The sequence below is a fragment of the Monodon monoceros genome, unplaced genomic scaffold (assembly GCF_005190385.1).
Source record: "Monodon monoceros isolate NGI ecotype Baffin Bay Population unplaced genomic scaffold, NGI_Narwhal_1 Super_Scaffold_21, whole genome shotgun sequence".
NCBI classification, from domain to species: Eukaryota; Metazoa; Chordata; class Mammalia; order Artiodactyla; family Monodontidae; genus Monodon; species Monodon monoceros.
Window position 1 is genome coordinate 87,563,846 of NW_021703778.1, and position 21,140 is coordinate 87,584,985.

The 21,140-nt window shown below is 46.0% G+C and overlaps 2 protein-coding genes across 11 annotated transcripts in view; both read left to right on the top strand.

Moving 5' to 3' along the window:
• Nucleotides 1-1,038: 1,038 nt before the first annotated feature.
• PATL2 (PAT1 homolog 2) lies at nucleotides 1,039-16,263 on the top strand. Of its 6 annotated transcripts, none has more exons than XM_029239582.1 (16): nucleotides 1,039-1,451; nucleotides 7,369-7,459; nucleotides 8,065-8,282; nucleotides 8,901-8,981; nucleotides 9,694-9,836; nucleotides 10,347-10,418; nucleotides 10,650-10,791; nucleotides 12,063-12,183; nucleotides 12,281-12,378; nucleotides 12,592-12,645; nucleotides 12,746-12,873; nucleotides 13,013-13,172; nucleotides 13,678-13,818; nucleotides 14,486-14,583; nucleotides 14,745-14,782; nucleotides 16,026-16,263. In XM_029239582.1, the coding sequence occupies exons 1-15, from the start codon at nucleotides 1,434-1,436 to the stop codon at nucleotides 14,779-14,781; spliced, it is 1,602 nt and encodes a 533-aa protein (XP_029095415.1). In that variant the 5' UTR covers nucleotides 1,039-1,433; the 3' UTR covers nucleotide 14,782; nucleotides 16,026-16,263. The 6 variants fall into 6 exon arrangements, with proteins under 6 accessions (XP_029095415.1, XP_029095410.1, XP_029095414.1 ...); XM_029239577.1 differs by lacking the exon at nucleotides 14,745-14,782 and adding an exon at nucleotides 15,149-15,298; XM_029239581.1 differs by lacking the exon at nucleotides 16,026-16,263 and adding an exon at nucleotides 15,149-15,254.
• Nucleotides 16,264-18,411: 2,148 nt separating this feature from the next.
• SPG11 (SPG11 vesicle trafficking associated, spatacsin) overlaps nucleotides 18,412-21,140 on the top strand; it is a 76,838-nt gene continuing 74,109 nt past the window's right edge. For 2 of the 5 annotated variants that reach the window (XR_003796088.1, XR_003796089.1), the window contains exon 1: nucleotides 18,413-19,047. Coding sequence is in view for 2 of the 5 variants with exons in the window: in XM_029239575.1 (XP_029095408.1) it covers nucleotides 18,818-19,047 (230 nt within the window). In the remaining 3 variants the exon portion in view is untranslated. Of the gene's footprint in view, nucleotides 19,048-21,140 lie in introns of all 5 variants that reach the window. The other 3 variants (XM_029239575.1, XM_029239576.1, XR_003796090.1) reach the window with 2 other exon arrangements.

Consider the following 21,140-nt stretch of genomic DNA (forward strand, 5'->3'; position numbering starts at 1 on the left):
CAGTGTAAATATTTGCCTTTTCAATGCTGTCTTTACCTGTCGGTTAACCAGATCTGGCCACACAGCGCATTTTGGGTACTCGTGTGAGGGAGGGCTATCATCAGTTCAGCAGCTGAGGGGGGAGGAGTTTTGCTGGAGCCTGGCTTGGTCAGGAGCCTTGGTCCTCCCCCTCCTACCACTGCCCCGACTGAGCTGGGTCAGCCCCAGTGATGTGGGCCCAGCTGGCCCTGACATTTCTGGACTATTTCTCTGACACCACGCACCCAGTGGGCCAAACCACTCCTGCTGTACCTGCTGTTGCCAGTGCTGAACAGGGAAGGAGAGTAAGAAGAGGAGCCCTCTAGTCCCCAGGACAAAGGTGCCCCAATGCTTTGGCTTCTTTCTTCTTAGCCTGGCCCCAGCCTATCCATCAGGCCTCAGTGTTCACAGCAATCGTTCAGGTTCTACAAACCTTTACTATCACCTTGCTTGGTGCTGGGCACTGGGCTCATCTGGGGAAATTATTTTCTCAAGGAGGAAATGTTTAAGATGTTTCACATGTTTAGTTTGTTATTGGTTTTTCCTCTGTGAATTTCCTGTTCACAGTCTGTCAGCCAAAGTCCCTGATCACTTGGGACAGACACTGCCTGATGTAGCAGAGAAGGAATTTATTTAAAGAATACTGCGGGACTTCCCTGGTGAATCAGGGGTTAAGAATCTTCCTGCCAGTGCAAGGAACACGGTTCGGGAAGATCCCACATGCCGCGGAGCAACTAAGGCTGTGCACCGCAACTACTGAGCCTGCGCTCTAGAGCCCACAAGCCACAACTACTGAACCTGCATATCACAACTACTGAAGCCCGTGCTCTGCAACAAGAGAAGCTACCTCAGTGAAAAGCCCGCACACCGCAACAAAGAGTAGCCCCCGCTCTACGCAACTAGAGAAATCCCGCGGGCTGCAATGAAGACCCAATACAGCCAAAAATAAATTAATTAACTAATTTTAAAAAATAAAAAAATAAAGAATATTGCTAAGCAGAATGTTATCAACTGCTAAGTAAAAGATACACAGAAGTTAATTTTATTATTCTCTCAACTTTTTGTAGGACTGAAAATTTTCAAAATAAAACACTAGGAGGAAGAGGGTACTGAGGACACAGAGGCCCACAAGTGTTCAGAAAGTGATTGCAGCCCAACCTGGATCTCTCCCGTTCTCTGACTATGCTCCCAGCTCTGAGGACAATTGACACCGCTATCTGGAGGTTCTCAGACAACTTGGATGAGTCCACCTCTTCCAACAGGATGGGTGACAAGAGCCAGCCTGCTCCTGAGCTAGCCTCGGCTCTTCTGTACAGTGACTTTCACCTCAGTGGAGATCAACTACCACGTTTCAGATAAAGCAGGAAAAGATATTGATTATCATCTTGCCTCTCCAGGAATGAAAACCTCAGTTTATGAACAGAGAAAATCAGGTAGAGTACACATGGTGGACACTAAGGTTGGTGAATATACATTCAGCACCATTTCTGAAAGGTGACTCCCTCTGAATTAATCCTGGATAATATGGGGGAACAGGACCAAGCATAGGAGAAAATATATTATAGGCACAGATGAGTTGGATATGAAACCAAAAGACATCCTGGAACCATCATCAGAATCAAATCACGGTTAGGCAAATGTAGTCATATCCACATTCTGCTTAGAGCATTTAAAACTCATGATCAAAATTTACAAGGAAGCAACTTTGATAGAGTTGAGTTCTGATCCATGAACAATTTAATGGTCATGGTAGTACTGTCAGCCATTCAGGTTTTATGCTAATCCATCTTTTTGAAAGTAAGGAGGAAAGTTGAACTTAATACTCCTAACTATTTAACATGAAAAAAAAAAGGGCTTCCCTGGTGGCGCAGTGGTTGAGAGTCCGCCTGCCAATGCAGGGGACACGGGTTCGGGTTCGTGCCCCGCTCCGGGAAGATTCCACATGCCGCGGAGTGGCTAGGCCTGTGAGCCATGGCCGCTGAGCCTGCGTATCCGGAGCCTGTGCTCCGCAACGGGAGAGGCCACAACAGTGAGAGGCCCACATACCACACACACACAAAAAAGATGCTGAAAAATGCAATAAACTGTCACAGTCACTAATAGTCTCTTCCAACTTGTTTTCAGGCAGTCTTACGTGTAAAACAAATATAATTTAAATGTGAAAGGAAAATCTTCACTTTTGTCTGTTTATGTAATCTTATTTATTCAATTGTAATTCATTCAATTTTGTGTAACAGAAATATTTTAGAGCTTAGGTATAATTCCATGAAACCCTAAACTGCAGTTTCCTAAGGTGAAAAAATTTTCCAAATATTATAGGTGATTTAAATGAATGAACATTGAGACTTCCCTGGTGACGTCGTGGATAAGTCTCCACGCTCCCGATGCAGGGGGCCTAGGTTCGATCCCTAGTCAGGGAACTAGATCCCACATGCATGCTGCAATCAGGAGTTTGCATGCCGCAACTAAGGGGCCCACCTGCCGCAATTAAGACCCAGCGCAACCAAATAAATAAATATTAAAAAAATAAAATGAATGAACATTGAAATGAAGAAAGTAGAATTTTTAATAAATAAACAAACAAACATTGAGACTAAATGCAGCACCCAACAATCTCTTTTTAAACGTTTCTCTTAACCAGGAGTTTCTTTATAGATGTGAGAATTACAGATTAATCACAGAAATTGAATTACCTGATTATAGATTGAATATAGATTTGGAAAACAAAGTCTCAATTTTTCTTTGTCTACATATGCACCTGTCCTATAATGTAAATAGAAGCATAGTTTTGGGAAACAATATCATTTTTGAGATTTTTATAACCAAATATTGCAATTCAACATAAAATATCGGTTAAAAAATAGTCGTTTTATATCCTTAGCCTATATTCCTCAAAGGTCATGGCTTTGGACTAAATATCTGTGTCCCCCCCCAAATTCATATGTTGAAATCCCATCCCCCAAGGTGATGGTATTAGGAGGAGGGGGCCTCTGGGAGGTGGTTATGTCATGAGGGTGGAGCCCTCATGAATCAGATCAGTATCCTTATAAAAGAAACCCCAGAGAGTTCCCTTGCCCATCCCTCTTACCATGTGTGGATACAGTGAGAAGGCACCATCTGTGAACCAGAAAGTGGATTCTCACCAGACACCAAATCTGCTGGCACCTTGATCTTGAACTTCTAGCCTCCCAGAACTGTGAGAAATAAGTTTCTGTTGTTTATAAGCTACCCGGTCTCTGGTATTTGGTTATAGTGGCTCAAATGGATTAAGACACATTTCGATAATTAATTAAAAATACAAAGTCATATTTATTTAAATTAGGACGAATTTTCCTTTTGAAGAAGTGAGAACATGGTAAAAGATTTCTCAGTCTCCACAGGATGCAATGTTCTGTTACAAGATATTCAGCCCATAATTAAGGATAAGATTTTAAAAGTAAATGTGAGAGAAAATAGCTCTCTTATTTTTATATTATACATCAACAGTGTTATGTTAATTTTGACATGGGTGCTGATAGGATAATATTGATTACCAGCAGTTGTGAAGGAAATATGGATAAAAGGATCTGGGTTTAACATAAATATCTCTTTTTCTGAGTCCTCAAAATTCAGAAACATTACAGAGAATCTTCACCTAAAATTCCTTTTAAATAATTTTTAAAGGTAAATATAAGATTACCAGATCAAAATAAAGTTCTTTTGACTTTGTTTATGGCTCTTTGTTTATGGCTTTATTTTTGAACACTCAGAAGCTGGACATTTTTATGTAGGCAAATTCATCAGTCACCCTTCATGGCTTATGGTTTGGGGTCATGGTTAGAAGGGCTTTCTCTACTCACTCCACATTTAAAAAGAAATTTTTACACTATTTTCTTTGTATATTTTTGAGGTTTAATTTTTTTTTTAATATTTAAAACTTTGCTCCATAAGAATTTACTTTGGTCTCCAGGTTCTGGTAACCACACTCCATTCTCTTGCCTAAAGTGGTTACTACCAACTGTTACTAGTCCCAGGGGACTGTACTATTCCTTACGATTGCACTATATTTTTTCTATACATTTATAAATATCCTTTTATTAAAATTCTATCTTAATAAATTTAATTTTATTAAAATTATCCAATTTCAGTGTCCTATTTATCCCTGCAGAAACCCTGACTTATGTGTGATGTTTTGAAAAGACTAATAAAATATATAGACTCTGGGAAAAAGAAAAAAGTAGGGGATAATATATAAATAATGTTAGAAGTTAAAAGGGGGACAAAGTACAGGTATAGCATGGATTTGAAAGATACTCTTATACTATGAACAACTTTATGCCAATAAATTTGAAAACTCACACAAGGAATGGACAAATTCCTAGAAGATATATAATTGAACAAAACAGCTTCAAAAAGAAATTGAAAACCAGAATAGACTGACAACCATTAAAGAAACTGAAATAATGGATTAAAAATCTCCCCATAAAAGTGGAAGAGTCCTTAGGTGTTTTATTCAGCAAATGTAAACATTTCCTTTTTTTAATATTTAGTTAGTTAGTTGCATGGGGTCTTAGTTGTGGCAAACGGGCTCAGTTGCGGCTCGCCGGCTCCTTAATTGCGGCATGCAGGCTCCTTAGTTGTGGCATGTGAACTCTCAGTTGCGGCATGCATGTGGAATCTAGTTCCCTGACCAGGGATTGAACCCAGGCCCCCTGCATTGGGAGCACAGAGTCTTACCCACTGTGCCACCAGGGAAGTCCCAACCTTTGTAATGTATCTTTTTTTTAAATTGAACTATAGTTGATTTATAATGCTGTGTTAATTTCTTCTGAACAGCAAAGGGATTCAGTTATATATATATATATATATATATATATATATATACACACACACATATTTTTTTATATTCTTTTCCATTATGATTTATCACAGGATACTGCATATAGTTCCCTGTGCTATACAGTTCTAATATATCTTTTATCTGATCCAAAAGTCCTGTTAAGCTGTCTGTACTTCCTATTCTATTATGGGAAGTTCTAAGCGTCCATGGGTAGCATTGGCTCATTCACTGCCTATGCCTCAAGGCTAGCACAGGCTTGGCTTAAACTTAGCACAAACTATGGCAGAAAGCTAGAAAATCTAAAGGATCAGTAGACATATAAGACTTCAAAAGGGGAAGCGACTTTTACAAAAGGCTCTAGGTCCCAAGTGAAACTTCAAACAGCCAAGAGAGGGCTGTAATCTTGCAGACTACCCCTAGTCCACCTGCTCTGGTACTAGTTGGTACAAGGAAGTGCCCTCAAAATGAAGTTCTGGGTCTTCCCTGGTGGCGCAGTGGTTGAGAGTCCACCTGCCGATGCAGGAGACATGGATTCGTGCCCCGGTCCGGGAAGATCCCACATGCCGCGGAGCTGCTGGGCCCGTGAGCCATGGCCGCTGAGCCTGCACGTCTGGAGCCTGTGCTCCGCAACGAGAGAGGCCACAACAGTGAGAGGCCCGCGTACAGCAAAAAAAAAAAAAAAAAAAAAAGTTCTGCAAACAGCAACTGAATCTCCCCCAACACCTGGTCTCTATAACAACCTGACAAATCACTTCTGGAACCCTGAAAGTCACCATTTGGCCCTTTTAAAAAAAATTAATTTATTTTTATTTTTGGCTGTGTTGGGTCTTCTTTGCTGCACACAGGATTTCTCTAGTTGCCGCGAGCGGAGGCTACTCTTCGTTGCGGTGCTGCAGGCTTCTCACTGCAGTGGCTTCTCTTGTTGCAGAGTACAGGCTCTAGGCACGCAGCCTTCAGTAGCTGCAGCACACGGGCATAGTAGTTGTGGCTCACAGGCTCTAAAGCGCAGGCTCAGTAGTTGTGGCGCACAGGCTTAGTTGCTCCGTGGCATGTGGGATCTTCCCAGACCAGGGCTCAAACCCATGTCTCCTGCATTGGCAGACAGATTCTTAACCACTGTGCCACCAGGGAAGCCCACCATTTGGCCATTTTGATAATAATACCAGGGTAAATGATTAGGGAGTTATTGAGAGAAACAGCTGAATAGCATTACCAAAAAGGCCTGAACCCAATTAGATATTTGAAAATAATTTCAATAACTTTCAGGCTATTTAAATTTTTTCCCTCACCCATAAGGTTCTACCTACGGCAAAACTTTTGAAAAGAATATTTTTCTTTAGAGGCACCAAGAATCATGGCCCTATAACCATGACAATAGGGCCCTAACTTGCATTTTTAATTTAGAGAATTAGCTTCATTTTTAATTTTATTCAGAAGTTCTGTAAAGCCTGTGTGCTTCAGCTGAACACAGGATGTGGGCACAGAACCCAGAATCGCTGAGGAGCTAGATGAGGCGCAGATGGGTCTCAGGTTTTGCTACCAGCACTCCCGAGGTGCTTGTTTTTGTTTCCTTTTCTTTTTAGTCCTGAGCTTCTGAACCAGTTTTCCACTTACAGCAAGCAGCCAAGAAGATATGGGATTATCTGTGTAACTCATGCAAAAGTGTTTTTACCTCGAAGATCTGGCTTCTATATTCTCAGGGGTCCCTCCTCAGTAGGAGTGCTTAGTAGACTCAAGCTCCTGCGGACTCAAGGACACGGTGAAGGGCAAGCATCATCAGGTGGACATTAGGGATCCACAAGCACCCTGCCCTGAAGCACTGAGAACTTGGCTGCTCAGTAATTGCCTCAAGATCCACCCAGGGATTTCCTATCCAAGTTAATGGAGCAAAACTTAGGGATTGAAGAGAAAAGAACCTCACAAAATTCCTATTAAGGGTGTGGAAAACAGGGATCCTCTTTTTAAATATCTGCTCCCCAATACTGATCCCAATAAACTGTACTCACAACCATGGATGGTTAAAAATGCACTTTAATTCTCTTGCCCTTTCAAGGGTTTTCTTTCTCATGAGTTTGTGTGCTGACATTTCTACCAGGTTGCAGTGGTTGGGGATGCTGGCCCTTTAACAGGGGAACAGGGGAGGGGCTGGGAATCTTAAAGCCAGGGGCGGCGAGCCTGCTTGGCCCAGGCTGCCATGGCTAAGCTAAGCAGAAAGGATAGCCACGGTCCTGGGGTGGGTGTCGCCACCCAGGCCGCTGTGAGCCCCCTCCCTGTGCACAGACCAAGGCTGGTGGTGACCTGCAATTCCTAGCCCTGCTCCTTTTCTCTGTCCCTTTGCAGGACAGCTCCCTAGAGCTGGGCTAGTGAGGTCAGAGGGTGGAGGTTTAGGGCAGTCTGAGAGCCCAGGGTCCTGCTCCTTGAGATCTGGGTCAAAACTTTTCTGACAACCTTGCTGGGGGAAGACCTTGGCTGTTTGGGTGCCATGCTATCCTTACCCAGGACACGGTCTCTGGGTCTCTTCCTTTTCCCAGGTTTACCTTCCAGAGGCTGACAATGCTCTCTCGCCAGAGGAAACAGCCATGGAGCAAGTCTGCCAGCCCGAAGAGATGAAATGCCTTAAAGGTAGTATCACCAAGTGGTCTGTGGTATCTGATAAAAGGCCCGGGAGTGCGGCAGTTTGATGGTCTGGTTCAGTGGATAGACATGGGTTTTGGATGTCTATGGGTTTGGAGTGATTCCCAGCGACATCATGACGGTGACTGAGATAACTTTTATGGGCCCTGTGTTTTCCTCACCTTCAGAGAAAAATGATCAATACCGGCCTTGTATGGTTGTTGTGAGAATTAAACGAACAGATAGATGTAAAAATCCCTGGCCCACTAAGGTTAAATTGTCATGAGTCAGGGCAGCTGGAACTCGGTTAATCAAAGAGGCACAGAAAGGGCTGTTAGAGGAGGTGAGCAGGTGGAGAAGCCTGTGGTGGGACTAATGAGGCAATGGAAGAGGGGATGAAGAAAGTGAAAGTGATTGGCACCTGCCAGGTTCTGTTTGCTCTAGTGGGGATGGTTAGAGGCGCCCTGGGGTATTGAGGCTGAGTTGAACTCATAGAACAAGAGAAGATGTTTGAAGATGATGCTGGACATGGCTTGTGAACAGAAGTGCTACAGAGAAGCATCCTCTCTAGACCAGACCCTTCCCAGCTGAACCCCTGTCTACTTCCTCCTCAGGCACCCACTTAAACCAAAGCCCAGGCAAGTCCTGTGACCCCTTGGCTCTTAAGGAAGCGCTGGTGTGTGCCTCCCAGTTGGAGGAAGAGGAACAAAATGAAGAAGAGAGGGAGGAGGAGCTGGACCCAGATTTAGCCCCTGACCTGGAGGAGGAAGAGGAGGAGGAAGAGAATGATCTCGGGGATCCAGCTGTCCTCAGCGCTGTCCGTAACATCCAGGTACCACAGCAGGAAGACGTGGGGGAGGGTTGTCCTGAACTGTCTGCATCTCACAGGCTGTGGCTACACATCTCTCTCCTCTTCTTCACCCCTTTCTAGGTGGGCTAACACTTTCTATTTCAGGCTTGAACCCCAGTAAAGACTCTCTCCTTCCTTCCCTCCTTTCTTCTGTCAACTACTTAGTTTCTGATGCTGCCCTCACCTGAATCCAGGTCCTAGCAGGGCCGTGCATCACCTAGAGATGCACGGCCCTGCTCCTGGTGGTGAAAGCGAGTCATCTTTGACCCTGGGCCCCTATGTCTTCCCAGTCCATCCCTGGTCTTTATTCCCTTGGATTCCCCTAGCAGGTGGAGAGACCCAAAGGAGTCCCATGTAGAAATGAAGTTACTCAGACCCTGCTTCAGCTTAACTCCTAAGATGCCAGTCTGGCTTCCCTTCAGTGGAAGGAGAGGGGTCCTGATTGTATTGACTTTGAAACTGAGGGAGGGCCAGGCTGCCACTGTCCTGGGTATTAGAAATGGTTGGTCCTGCTGCTCCCCTCCCCCCATTAACACAGGTGAATGTAGATGATACCACAGGGGCTCATTCCAGCCTGGGGTTTCCTCCCTCTCATTCCAGAAAGGTCTTCTCAGCTCCCCTGGAATCAAGGCCCCTGGTGTGCTGGGGATGTCGCCTGCTTCCTTGCACTTTCTGTGGCAGGTGAGTCACTCCAGTCTCCATCCTGTGGGAAATAGGCCGGGTGTTGAGAAGCAGCATGCCGCCTGTGCCTTATTTCCGTTATGTTCACTGTGCCCTTGACCTTGCTCTGGAGATGCAGCGCCCAAAGTGAAGTGTGGGTAGGAAGGGGGAAACGCCTCTTATGCGGGGTAGCTTGGTAAACAACAGAGGTGGTACTGGGACAACTGGCCTTCCTATGAAAAGGACAAACTATTCCATCTTACAGAATATAAGCGGCACTGAGCCTAGTGCTAGAAGGAGCATATAGTCTGGGGTAGAGCAATTGCCAGAAATCCAGCAGCGGGAAGAGAAGGGAACTGCAGACTGAGGAGGGCTTCAGAGGTGTCCGAAAAGAGCTAAGCATGGCCCCAGTGGCTAAAGACAAGATCTGAGTGAACGCTCAGAGAGGAAAGGGCAGGGAGTTGACTCACACACAGTGGGGAAAGCACAGGCCCCCACATTGTTGGGGACCGTGGAGTTGCTCCCTAGGAGGTGACAGACTTGTTGGAAACAAGAACGGGATCCACAGTCTGGCGTCCTCACAACTGGCTCGAGGGGCCCCAAGATGGCAAAATGTTGAGTGAGGTTATTGAAGGAAAAGGCAGGTGAGACCATAGAGGCAGAAAGGCAGTCAACAGCAAAATCAGGATTGGTGGAGATGCCCTTCTCCCAGACCCTGAAATTCCTCTCCCAGACCCTGGACTACCTGGCACCACTTCCTTTCCGGCCTGCCTTTCCCAGCACCAGCACTGCAGCCCCGCACTTCGGACCTCGACTGCCCTCGCCAGACCCATCTGTCCTCTGCAGCCCGTCGACCTCGTGGCCTATTAGGCTCAGGTACTGGTTCAGAGTGCCCAGTGTCCCAGGGTCCAGGACAGGCTGAGCTCTTCTCCAGAAGTCTCAGGAGGTAGTGGCTGAGGAGGCATGGCTGCCCCTCTACCAGCTGCCACAGAAAATACTTAGAGAAACTCACTAAGAGAAGGATGTGGTAGAGTGCAATTCCTTCCCCTCACAGGTAAGGAAATGGAGGCCCAGGGACTATCTGAGGTCAGCCAGGACGACAGAACTGAGAGTAGGACTCAGAAGTCCTGACAACCAGGCCAAATGGTTTTATATTGTGTCAGGATTTCCTATAGCCAAGTTTCAGGGAAAACCATATCCTGGAGGGGGAGGTAAGCCCTGCTGAGCTAGGGTAGTGATGCTTCATGTGGCTGACGCTTGGGCAGGGTCCTAAGCAGGTAGGGTCCCTTAGATGTCTGGCTGAGGTTCCCAGAGGCTAAAGGAATGGGGGCGGGGGGCTGAGAGCTTGCTCCCACCCAGCCCAAGTTTCTTTCTACGTCTTCCCAGTCATCTGACCCAGCTCCACCCTCAGCACCAGCGGATCTTGAAGCAACAGCAGCAGCATGGTCGACCACCAAGGTAAAACCAAGAGGAAAAGCAGGATTAAGGGGGGGCCCCCCTGCATGCTGGGGTTTCCCTTGTGACAGAGCACCTCCCCCAAAGCCCCACCAGTTAAGCCTCTCACACCCTGGCCCACCTCTGCACTCTGCTGTTCTCCCCCGACATCCCGCTCCGAGCTCTCCACTCCTTGGGGGAGTTCTCTGTGGCAGGGGTGGGTAGGTCTAAAGGGACACTCCTCCTGGCTTGAAGTCCCCCAGCCAAGAAGCCTTGGTCTCAGCAGCCAGACCCCTGTGCTAACCTCATGACCCGAAAAGAGAAGGACTGGGTGGTAAAAGTGCAGATGGTTCAGCTGCAGAGTGAGAACCCCCGCCTGGATGACTATTACTACCAGGTGAGCCCCAGGGGCTCTGCCCAGCCTCTGACCTTGGCGTCAAATGGGCCTGACTCCGTGGGTCCTCTGAGATTCTCCCTTCCCCTCACAGTGGCCACATCCCTTCAGGTGGGAGGAATGATTGCTAAAGGATGGGGGTCATATTTCTACACTTGACATCCAAACTCCTTCCCCTTCTTCTCCTAAATTTCAGCCACATGGGATTAGTTATGATTCCCCAAACACACTCTGAGGTTTCTGTCTCTGTCCTTTGCTGAGAATTTCTCCTATTCAGTCGGCAAATGAGGACTCTTTCATCTTTGTACACTTTGGTTTCTCTCAGAAATGACTTGTTTAAACATTCATCTACTTACTTTTTACTTTTGAAGATCTAAAACACAGGGAACTTTTTTATAAGTAATGGGATTCAATTTCTTGAATTGAACAAATGCTGGCAGGCTTTTGGACTCCTTTCTGTTTGCTTCCTGTCCGCCCTTTGTCCATGAGTTTTGGGTTGTCTAAGTTGTATTTCAATTTCTCTTCAACCTCCATGAGACCCCTACCGAGGTTTCCACCTTTATCTCCTTCCTATTGACATTACTTTCCTCCTTTACTTCCCACCAGCTTCAAAACCCTCTGCCTTCTGCCAGGATTGCTTGAATGTGATCATCTTCCACTCTTGACTTTTAGACATTGCTGTTCAATGAAGGAGCTGTATTTAAATTCTTGTTTGTCTCTCAGTCAGTGGCTTTATTTTAGTTCTGGATTTCACAGTCTTCCTTAAGATATTAGAGCTGCTGCACAAATCCTCACAAGCGTAGAACTGGCCTAGAGGCCAATTGAAGTAGTGTTCTCTCTGTACTTCAAGCTGCTGATTGGTCTTTGTACCATCAGATAACTGATTTCGGAGAGCACAGGTAGGATCACCAAATTAAAATGGGGAGGGGGAAGGATAGCGGTGTCCCATGTGTAACCTGGAATTAAGATTGCAGGAAGGTTGCAGACCCTGGGACACATTTGCTTCCTGGCTCTCTGCTTTGCTCTCTGCCTTTCCATCAGATCTGGTGGTGGTACTAGCTCTTCAAGTCCTTAGGATGGGGACCCTAAAACAGGTGGCATGAGGCCTAGGGTGCTTTAAGATGCATTATAGTGGCTACTATAAGGCCCTAAGGTGCCAGGAGCATTTCTGGAATGAATGCTGTAGGCAAGGGTATATTAAGAGGTTGCATTGCAGAGCCCTAACTCTAAGTTCAGCCAATGAGTACGCATTTGACTAATCCATGGACTCTCAGGAATATTATCAGAAACTAGAGAAGAAGCAGGCAGATGAAGAGCTGCTTGGGCGAAGGAGCAGGTTTGAGTCTTTCAAGCTGGTCACACCTTACATTCAGAAGGCGGAGGCTTATGAGTCAGGTAGGACTGGGGCTGACCTGCTGGGTTGGGGTGGACAGCCGGGTAGACACAGGTGGAAAGCAGAGGGGCACGTGCCTGTCTGACTCCTTCCATGCAGTGGTTCGAATCGAGGGTTCCCTGGGCCAGGTAGCTGTATCAACGTGTTTTAGCCCTCGCCGAGCTATTGATGCTGTGCCCCATGGAACTCAAGAGCAGGTAGGAGCATTATCTTCCTACAGCCTTTTTCTCTCCCCTGTTTTGGAGAAAGGTCTGGAACACTCTCATGCTTGAGTTCAGGTCGTGACCTAAGAGTGAGGAACAAGAGTGATCGGGCTTTGTGGTCTAGCCTTTCCAGATCACGTTCTAGCTCACCTAGGCTTGGGCTGCTGCTGTGGAGGTGTGGCTAACAGCCAGGGACTTTTTCTCTAGGAGACAGGAGCTGCAAGCAGTCAGAGGCTTCAGGTGTTGTACCGGATTGAGAAGGTGAGACATCAGCCTTAGCAGTGAATTCCTTACCTCCCTTGAGAACAGGATATACTCACATTGACCCCTTCTTCCTCTCTCCCCACCCTCACATTCCCAGCTGTTCCTTCAGTTACTAGAGATAGAGGAGGGCCAGAAGGATGGGCCCGCACAGCCCTGTGAGCAGCAGAGCAACCAGCTTGAGAAGCTCTTCCAGGCCTTAAAGACCCAGGAACAGAATAATCTGGAGTGAGTGTGGGAGGGTCACACCTCAGCCCAGGAAGGGACGGCTCAGCAAAGACAGTGGCTTAGCTTCTGCCTCTCCTTTCTGGCCTGTGGCCCTTTGCTCTATGCGGATCCCTGCAATGCTCTCCTATGTCACCTGTAGGGAGGCAGCGGATGGCTTCCTGCAGGTGCTCTCTGTGAGGAAGGGAAAAGCCCTAGTGGCCCGGCTGCTCCCCCTTCTGCCCCGAGATCGAACTGTCAGCCTTCTTCTGGCCATCACCCGCCATCTGCCCCTCCTTGTCAAGAGGGATGTGGCTGATCAGGTACTGTGGCATCGAGTGGAGGAGAGGACGGTTCTGTGGATGGGTTAGGAATGTTTACTCCTCCTCCTCTTCCCCTTCCTCCTCCTTCCAATCCCCTCCCCCAGAGAAGCCAGAGAATGTGCTGGGCAGTGAGGAGTGTTGACCCTGCTACCCTCAGGTGAGGGGGTTACAGAACAAACTACCACAGGAACAGCTGATCATCTTCAGGCAAATGAAGAAAGGAAAACCCACAGGCCTATGGTTACACAGGTGTGAATGTGCTCTGGATGTTGAGAAGCTCAGGGCCCCCTGATAAGTGGTGAGCCCCATAGCTACTTTGCTTAGGGAAGGCATCCTAGACAAGTGGGTATTGAAGGACCAGTGTTAGGGATGGAGACACCTGAGTGGTGATAGGCCTGGTAGGTCTGACCTGACCAGAAGGGGCCAGAGGCTGGTGAGCACGGAAAGAGACCAGAGGTGAAGTTGTCGAGGAGTCAGAGAGAGGCCCTTACTGACCTTCTTGCAGGCCCTGCAAACGTTATTCGAACCTCTGGGCAAATGTATCAGCCGCTTGACCTTCCATGAACTCCTCCAAGGACTTCAGGGACTCATGCTGCAACCATCCGGCTCCTCAGAGCGGCCAGTCACTGTGGTGCTGCAGAATCAGGTAACACGCGTGGGAGGCTTTTGTCTTTCCACAGGTGGCTCCAGGTACTATCTGGAACGGACCCAGGGTGGGGCTGCTTTTTTAACAAGCTCCCTGATGGTGGTGCTGCTATCACCTCTAGATCAGAAGTCACCAAACATTTTTGATAGTGAATCCCTTTTACCAGAAAACTGCTGAACTATACCACCTGTGTGTGTTTATAAATCATGTACGTGGAACACTATACTTACCTTAGGTACATAATAAATAGAAGATGAGACTCTAGATGTGCAAGATCTCATATCTTCTAATAACCTAGTGGATTATCTTGTGAACCCCTCTAAAGATCTTTGCCTAAAGGAATGCCTCTTAAAATGGGCTCCACAGCCTACCCACGTCAGATTCCTGGGTCTGTTCCTGATCTATGGTCTCTGATTCCGGGGGTGGAGCCCACAAGTGTGCATTTCATCAACTCCCCAGAGGAATCTTTTGGACTATTCAGAGCAGTGGTTTCCTTGGAAAGGGCTCAGAGTTCTTGGCCAGCCAGTATAAAACTTGATGGGTTTATGGGTGTTGGACTCCATTTGTACCTGTGAACTTGCCCTCTTAGTTGGGAAATATCAGAGCCAGGGAAGCACTGAATGCCTAGGGTAAACTAACTTTACTCTGGATATTTTATCACTTGCAGTTTGGAATATCTTTGCTCTATGCCCTGCTAAGTCATGGGGAACAGCTGATATCCCTGGATTCTTCCCTAGAGGAACCCAGCAGTGACCACACAGCTTGGTAAGATCATAAAAGCCTTCTAAATACTATTTCAGTACCCTTGGGTTGTATAGGCTGAGCCAGATGAGATGTTTCCTGAGTGGTTTATTCAAGCACCAGGGAGGAGGTTGGACAGAGAAACAGAGTTGTAGCTGTTCTGCCCTTTTTTTTTTTTTCTGTAGTGCCCTAGAGCATTGTCCCCCATGGAAGGCAGTGTAAGGTAGGCTCTAAAGCTTGTCCCTTTAATTACTCACAGACCTAGGCGTGAATTCTGCTTCTGTTACTTATCAGGAACATAACATTGGGGCACATTATTTTACTTTCCTTAGCCTGTTTCCTCATCTGTAAACTAGGGATCTAAGGATAAGGATACTAACCAGTTAGAGATCTAAAGATTAAATGAGATGGAAGATGTGTGTAAAGCACTAAACATTGCCTGGCACATACCAAATGTGCAAATGTTCTCTCAGTTGCTGGAGGTACAGAGGGTGATAGTGGTGGTAGAAAGACAATAAGAAACCTGGGCCCTGAGCCTATTTCCTGTGTGCATACAAAGATGCTGATGTATTACTTCTCTGCCCTCCAGGACAGACATGGTAGTTCTCACTGCCTGGGAGATAGCTCAGATGCCCACAGCCTCTCTGGCAGAACCCCTGGCCTTCCCCAGCAACCTTCTTCCTCTGTTCTGTCACCATGTGGACAAACAATTGGTACAGCAGCTGGAGGCTAGGATGGAGTAAGTGACTGTGGAAACAAGGTCATAGCCCCCTATTCAAGCCCAGACTAGGTTCTGTCACTTCTCTACTGCTTTATTTATTTATGTATTCATTTATTTTTGGCTGTGTTGGGTCTTCGTTTCTGTGCGAGGGCTTTCTCTAGTTGCAGCGAGCAGGGACCACTCTTCATCGCGGTGTGCGGGCCCCTCACTGTCACGGCCTCTCTTGTTGTGGAGCACAGGCTCCAGATGCACAGGCTCAGTAGTTGTGGCTCACGGGCCCAGTTGCTCCGCGGCCTGTGGGATCTTCCCAGACCAGGGATTGAACCCGTGTCTCCTGCGTTGGTGGGCAGATTCTCAACCACTGCGCCACCAGGGAAGCCCTCTACTACTTTTAAATCGAGAGTAGAGAGGATAACTTGCTTTTAGAAGTATTTCTAGACATTGGTACTTACTGAGTAACCAGTCTGCTCCAAGTTAGGGTCGTGGGGCCTGTTTCTTCAGCCAAATCTTTCCATTTATTCCCAGGAACTTTGATTATTTATCATGCTAAGCTATCTGAGGGTAAGAACTAGTTTGAGAAGATGAACTTTTCATTAAAGAAGTATTTGAGTATAAGATGTAAACACACAAACAACATGTAGGTCATCTCTCAGAACTTACCATCTGCTGGAAAGAGACATATTAATCACGTCACACAATATTTTAAAGGGAAGTTGTTTGGAGTTAACACCTCTTCTCTTTGTAGGTTTGCCTTGATCTACTGATCAGGTTGTTCCGGAATACGTATATGTGGGAAGAGTTTAACGATCAGACATTAGTTGTGTATGGGTTTTGCCTAAAGCGATCCAGAGAGTCTGAAGACAGTTGTATGCCTTGATATATTGGTGAACCCTGCCCAAAACCTTTTCTTATGCTTCAAAAACTATGAACTATGTGCCTAAAAAGGCATGGCAAAATGAGGTATAATTAAAAAGATAATAGAATGAAGCGTGGCAGTTTGTTTGTAAGTTAAGAAAACGGCTTTCATTATATCTCCTATGTGTGAAGCTTCAAGTGTCCTTAATGTAAGGGACAAGTCCTTGTTATGTCTAACAATAGACCTTGGAAACTGTTCCACTGTTGCCATTTTTTATAAGTAGCCCTAGCTGAGCTAAGAGTGTTTTATATAAATATTTCCTTTGAGATATGGGATGTTTGGTTTACTTTGACAAACAAGGTCATGCACTCATCAAAAAACACAAGAGTCCCTTTTATGAACCAGGTACCATTTTAGGTGGTTGAGAAACAGTGGTGACCAAGGAAAAGCCCCTGCTCTTCTGAAACTTACATTCTGATTGGACAGGGACTGACAGAAGACATCAAATAGTGATAAATACCACGGTGAAAACAAAACTGGGGGATGAGTGACTGGAGTGGAATGGAAGGCCTGTCAGTAGAGGTTACAATTAAGCTGGAATCAATGACAAGTATTCCATGCAGAGGCACTAGTGAGCACAAAGCCCCCAGAGTGAGAATGAACTTGGTGTGTTTCAGGAAAACAAAGAAGGACAGTGTGGCTGAAGTATACAGGTAAGGGGGGGAGGGTGATAAGGTAGGAGAGAGGTAAGCAGAGTACACAGCTGTAAGCCATGGTTATTTTTTAAAGTCTGGATTTTTAACTGCTGGGAAGTCAGAATTTTAAACAGGGAAGTGACATACGTGATTTTGTTTTGAGAAGATCGCTCTGACTGCAGATTGTTAGGGCAACAGGATAGAAAGCAGAGAAAAAAATGTTCAGAAGTTCTTTTTCCAAAGCTGGGGCAAGAATTGAAGAGCTTTAGGGAGAGAAAGAGAAGTTTGGAAAAGGTTTTGGAAGTAAGAGTTGACAGACATTGCTGATGGGCTGCATAAGGGTGGTGGTGAAGAATCCAGGATGACTCCCAGGCAGAGTGAATGGTGGGTGCCCTAGACTAACGTGGGGAACACATGAGGAAAAATGCATTGCGAAGGGTTATAATCAACATTTTAGACACTTTAATATGTCCTGTTAGAAATCCAAGTAGATATATCAAGTAGGTGAAGAGCAGTCTGGAGGTGAAGGAAAAGGTCAGGGATAAAGACACAAAAGTGGGAGTATCAGCACACAGATGTATTACAAGTTAGGAGTGAGGAAGAGATGATGTAGGAAGAAAAGCCAACATAGGGGACTGAGGAGGAGTTATCTGAAAAAAATAGGTTGAAAATTACGGAAGTGGTGCTACCAAAGTTGAAAAGAAAGTACTTTAAGAAAGGAGTGTGTGGGCTTCCCTGGTGGCGCAGTGGTTAAGAATCCACCTGCCAAGGCAGGGGGACACAGGTTCGAGCTCTGGTCCAGGAAGATCCCACACGCAGCAGAGCAGCTAAGCCCATGGGCCACAACTACTGAGCCTGTGTTCTAGAGCCTGCAAGCCACAGCTACTGAGCCCACGTGCCACAACTGAAGCCCGCACGCCTAGAGCCGGTGCTCCGCAGCAAGAGAAGCCACTGCAGTGAGAAGACCCGGCTCACCGCAACTAAAGAAAGCCCACGCACAGTAACAAAGACCCATGCAGCCAAAAGTTAAATTTATATTTTTAAAAAAGAGTGTGGAATGAGGAGATGTGACAGAGGAGGGAGGCACTGACTACAGAAAGAGTCAATTTGGAATCTTCTGAAAGGGTAGCAGAGCAATTGGACAGTAGATAGTAGTCTATGTAGGTTAAGGAACGATTTTCTTTTAAAGAGTGATATTACAGCATGCCTGCATGATAATGAAAGCACTGCCATAAAGTGGCCGGGGCGGGGAAGGGTGGAGAGTAATGAAGGCGAAAAAAGTTTACAAAGTCCTACAACAGGAGGAGGATGGGAATCAAAGCACAGACAAAGGAGGTGACGTTTGATAGCTGTGTGACGCCATCTGATTGTGGAAAAGTATGTGTTAAGAAAGGCACTGCTGTCCTTTAGGAGACCATTCCAAAATGCCTACTCCCCACCTCTTCTCGCCCCCTCTGCTGGCCGATCTTGGATTATACCTCCCAGAGGAAAGAGTAGTAGGAAACAGGAACTCTACCACTTCCACCCACTCTGTTCCCCTGGCTGTTACAATGGATATTATTTGATGTCAGCATCAAGTCAGCTCTCTCATCATGGATCGGTCAAATACCAAGGACGTTGCACCACTCAGGGCCTGTAAGCAAAAATAACAGCCCAATAAGAAAAGCGAAGAGTGGCAGGCACAGGCCTCCGATAGATAGGAGGCAGCAAGGGTAAGAAAGCAAAGGGTAATGCTACAGAGTGAGAACAGCTGCTACAGCCACCTTAAGCCGCTAATGGAGGCCCTCAACTCTCTCAGCAAACCGTGGGCTAGAAACAAAGGCAGCTGTGGCTTTGCTTGAGTGGGTGGTGCGAAGAACTTAACCGGGCAGACTACGTCAGCGCATATCTCCCCGCGGGAGTCACGAGGCTGACAGCGGGTCGGCTACACTGCGCACGCGCAGGACACAGCGGGCCGTAGGGACCGGAAGGACCGGTGCGAGCGGGATGGCTGCAGACAAGGGGGCTGGAAGCGCTGAAGCCGTGGAGCGGGTTCTACCCGTGTTGTTGGTGCCGGTCCCCGCCGAGGCAACAGGGCGTCTGGGATCCCGGGCGCAGTTGCACAGGGAGCAGGAGGTTCTGGGGAGCCTGACGGCTGCAGGCAGCCTTCACGTGCTTCCCTTGGCGCCCGGCGGCCGGGGCGGGGGCGGCTGCCGCCTGGAAGGCCCTTTTCGGCAGTAAGTGCTGTGGCCGGGCCTGGCCTTGTGGAGGGAGTCTGCAGCCTTAGCTTGGCTGGCGCCTCTGCTCCCCTCCTACCTTGGAGGTAGCGGGAGAGGGATGACGGTGGAGGACAACGCCTCAGAGGCAGGCCCGGTTCCTTCTCGGAACATTTTCCTCGGTTTGTCGCGTCCCTGCACCCATTTCCCTTTCCGGGTGGGTGGAGACAGTATCCAGATCCTCTCCGGACGTGGAGAACCTGTAATGAATCCCAGTTTGGACGCTTTTTAAATTCATTTAACACAGGTTGATTAATCGTCACTTTGCCGTGCCCCACGCCCATTTTCTTCAGTTAAATCTGTTAAAGATGCCAGCTGAGGGGCATCATCTCTCATTTGAATCATCCTGTTACCTTTTCCTTATCTCTGATACAGATAGCTGTTTCCTTCACATTTGGGCTTCCCCTCCCTTCCACCCCCCTTCAAGGACAGAGCCTGCGTTTTCTATGCACTTACTCGTGTATTCACTCAACAAATACTTATTATGCGCTTTCTGTTCGTTACCTAGGAGCAGTGCCTAAAAGGTGTAATAAGACAGTTCTTACATGTGAGGTTGTATGGTTGGGAAGACAGAAAAGAAACAATTTCAATTATATATTACTTTCCACATATGTAACTCTTACAGTTTACATCATTAAGTTTGAGAGTGCCTTCCGACGCTTTGGACTCTTTAATAACAAAACATTTTAGAAATGTTAACGATTTTGAGTAGCCACAGAGGAGTTCTGGAATATCCAGGTCCTATAAAAGTGCCTCACAGTAGAGATTCGTTTGTTCAATCACTGAATGTTTTAACCTGTTTTATGTTTGTCTTCTTTATTCCTGATCTCTAGTTGCTAGGAAAAGGAATCCCTCCTTACCATAAGTTAGTTGATTCAACAGTATTAAGTACCTATGAACACGGCCATATAAGGAAAGGAATGAGGCAGAGAGAGAACCTCACAGAAGATAAGCAGAACAGACATAAAATAATGGGGGCTTTTGTAAGCTATAGCATGAAATTAGTGGGGGAGGATCAAGAAGGGCTACTTTTTAGTTTTTTTAGTTGAATTCAGTTAAAATAATTCGTAGGATAAAAATAAGGACAAGTTTATAGTGTACAGAATTTGCTTCCTCCTTTTCTCAAAGTATGTATGGTCCTTTGTATGTTGTTGAAATCACTGTACATTCTGTATTATGTTCACTGAAAATTCTCTTTCCACGTGGCAGTATAGTCCCATGTACTAATGATGTTACTGGTTTCACAGTATTCAGCCTTCTAAATATATCTTAATTTGTTTAACCTTTTTCATATTTGACATCAGATTTCAGTGTGAACAGTCAGGAATTGGCTGTTTATGAAACATCATTCTAGGTATAAAGACAGAAATATAAAATGTCAGTGTTTTTTTCTAATAATAACATAGGAGCACCAAGTCCACTGTTTTTAGATATAAAACTTACTACTTCTCTAGAAAAAAAGCTTTTTTTAAAAGATGAAACTATCAGCATGGTAACCTCATCTCATTCCATTGCATTGTTTTCAGCATTGGGGCTCTCTTTTTTCTCTTTTAATGTAACTTAATTTTATTATTTAATTTGAAGCTGTAGCATCATTAGCCTCTTTCCATCCTTGTTAGTCATGTTGGTATGTTGACTTTACACTGCTTTAAATATTCTATAACTGCACTTAAATTGAAAATTTAGTTCCTCAGTTGCACTACCCACATTTCAAGTGCTCAGTAGCCACATGAGGTTGTTGGCTACTGTATTGGACTTTGCAGATGTGTAGAACACTTGCATCTCATGGAAAGTTTCGTTGGACAGAGCTATTGTATAATATGCCAGTTTAGAGTCTTCAAAGTCTATAAATGCAAATAATCACTTTCTTTTTTTAAAGTTATTCAAAGCACTTATGTTAGCAAAACGTATTTTGTTAATTGTGAAGACCACCTCTTATAAATAATAGACATATTTGGTTGTTGAAACATATCCTTGATCATGACAGTTCCTTTAAACATACCATCAGTCCAGATTTAGGATGAAGGAAAAAAGCAGCCACCATTTCTTGCTCT

Coding starts and splice junctions, on each gene's coding strand:
- PATL2 (XM_029239577.1), top strand. Junction 12,379..12,591: donor CCCATGGAACTCAAGAGCAG/GTAGGAGCATTA, acceptor CTTTTTCTCTAG/GAGACAGGAGCTGCAAGCAG. Junction 13,173..13,677: donor AGAGGGATGTGGCTGATCAG/GTACTGTGGCAT, acceptor ACCTTCTTGCAG/GCCCTGCAAACGTTATTCGA.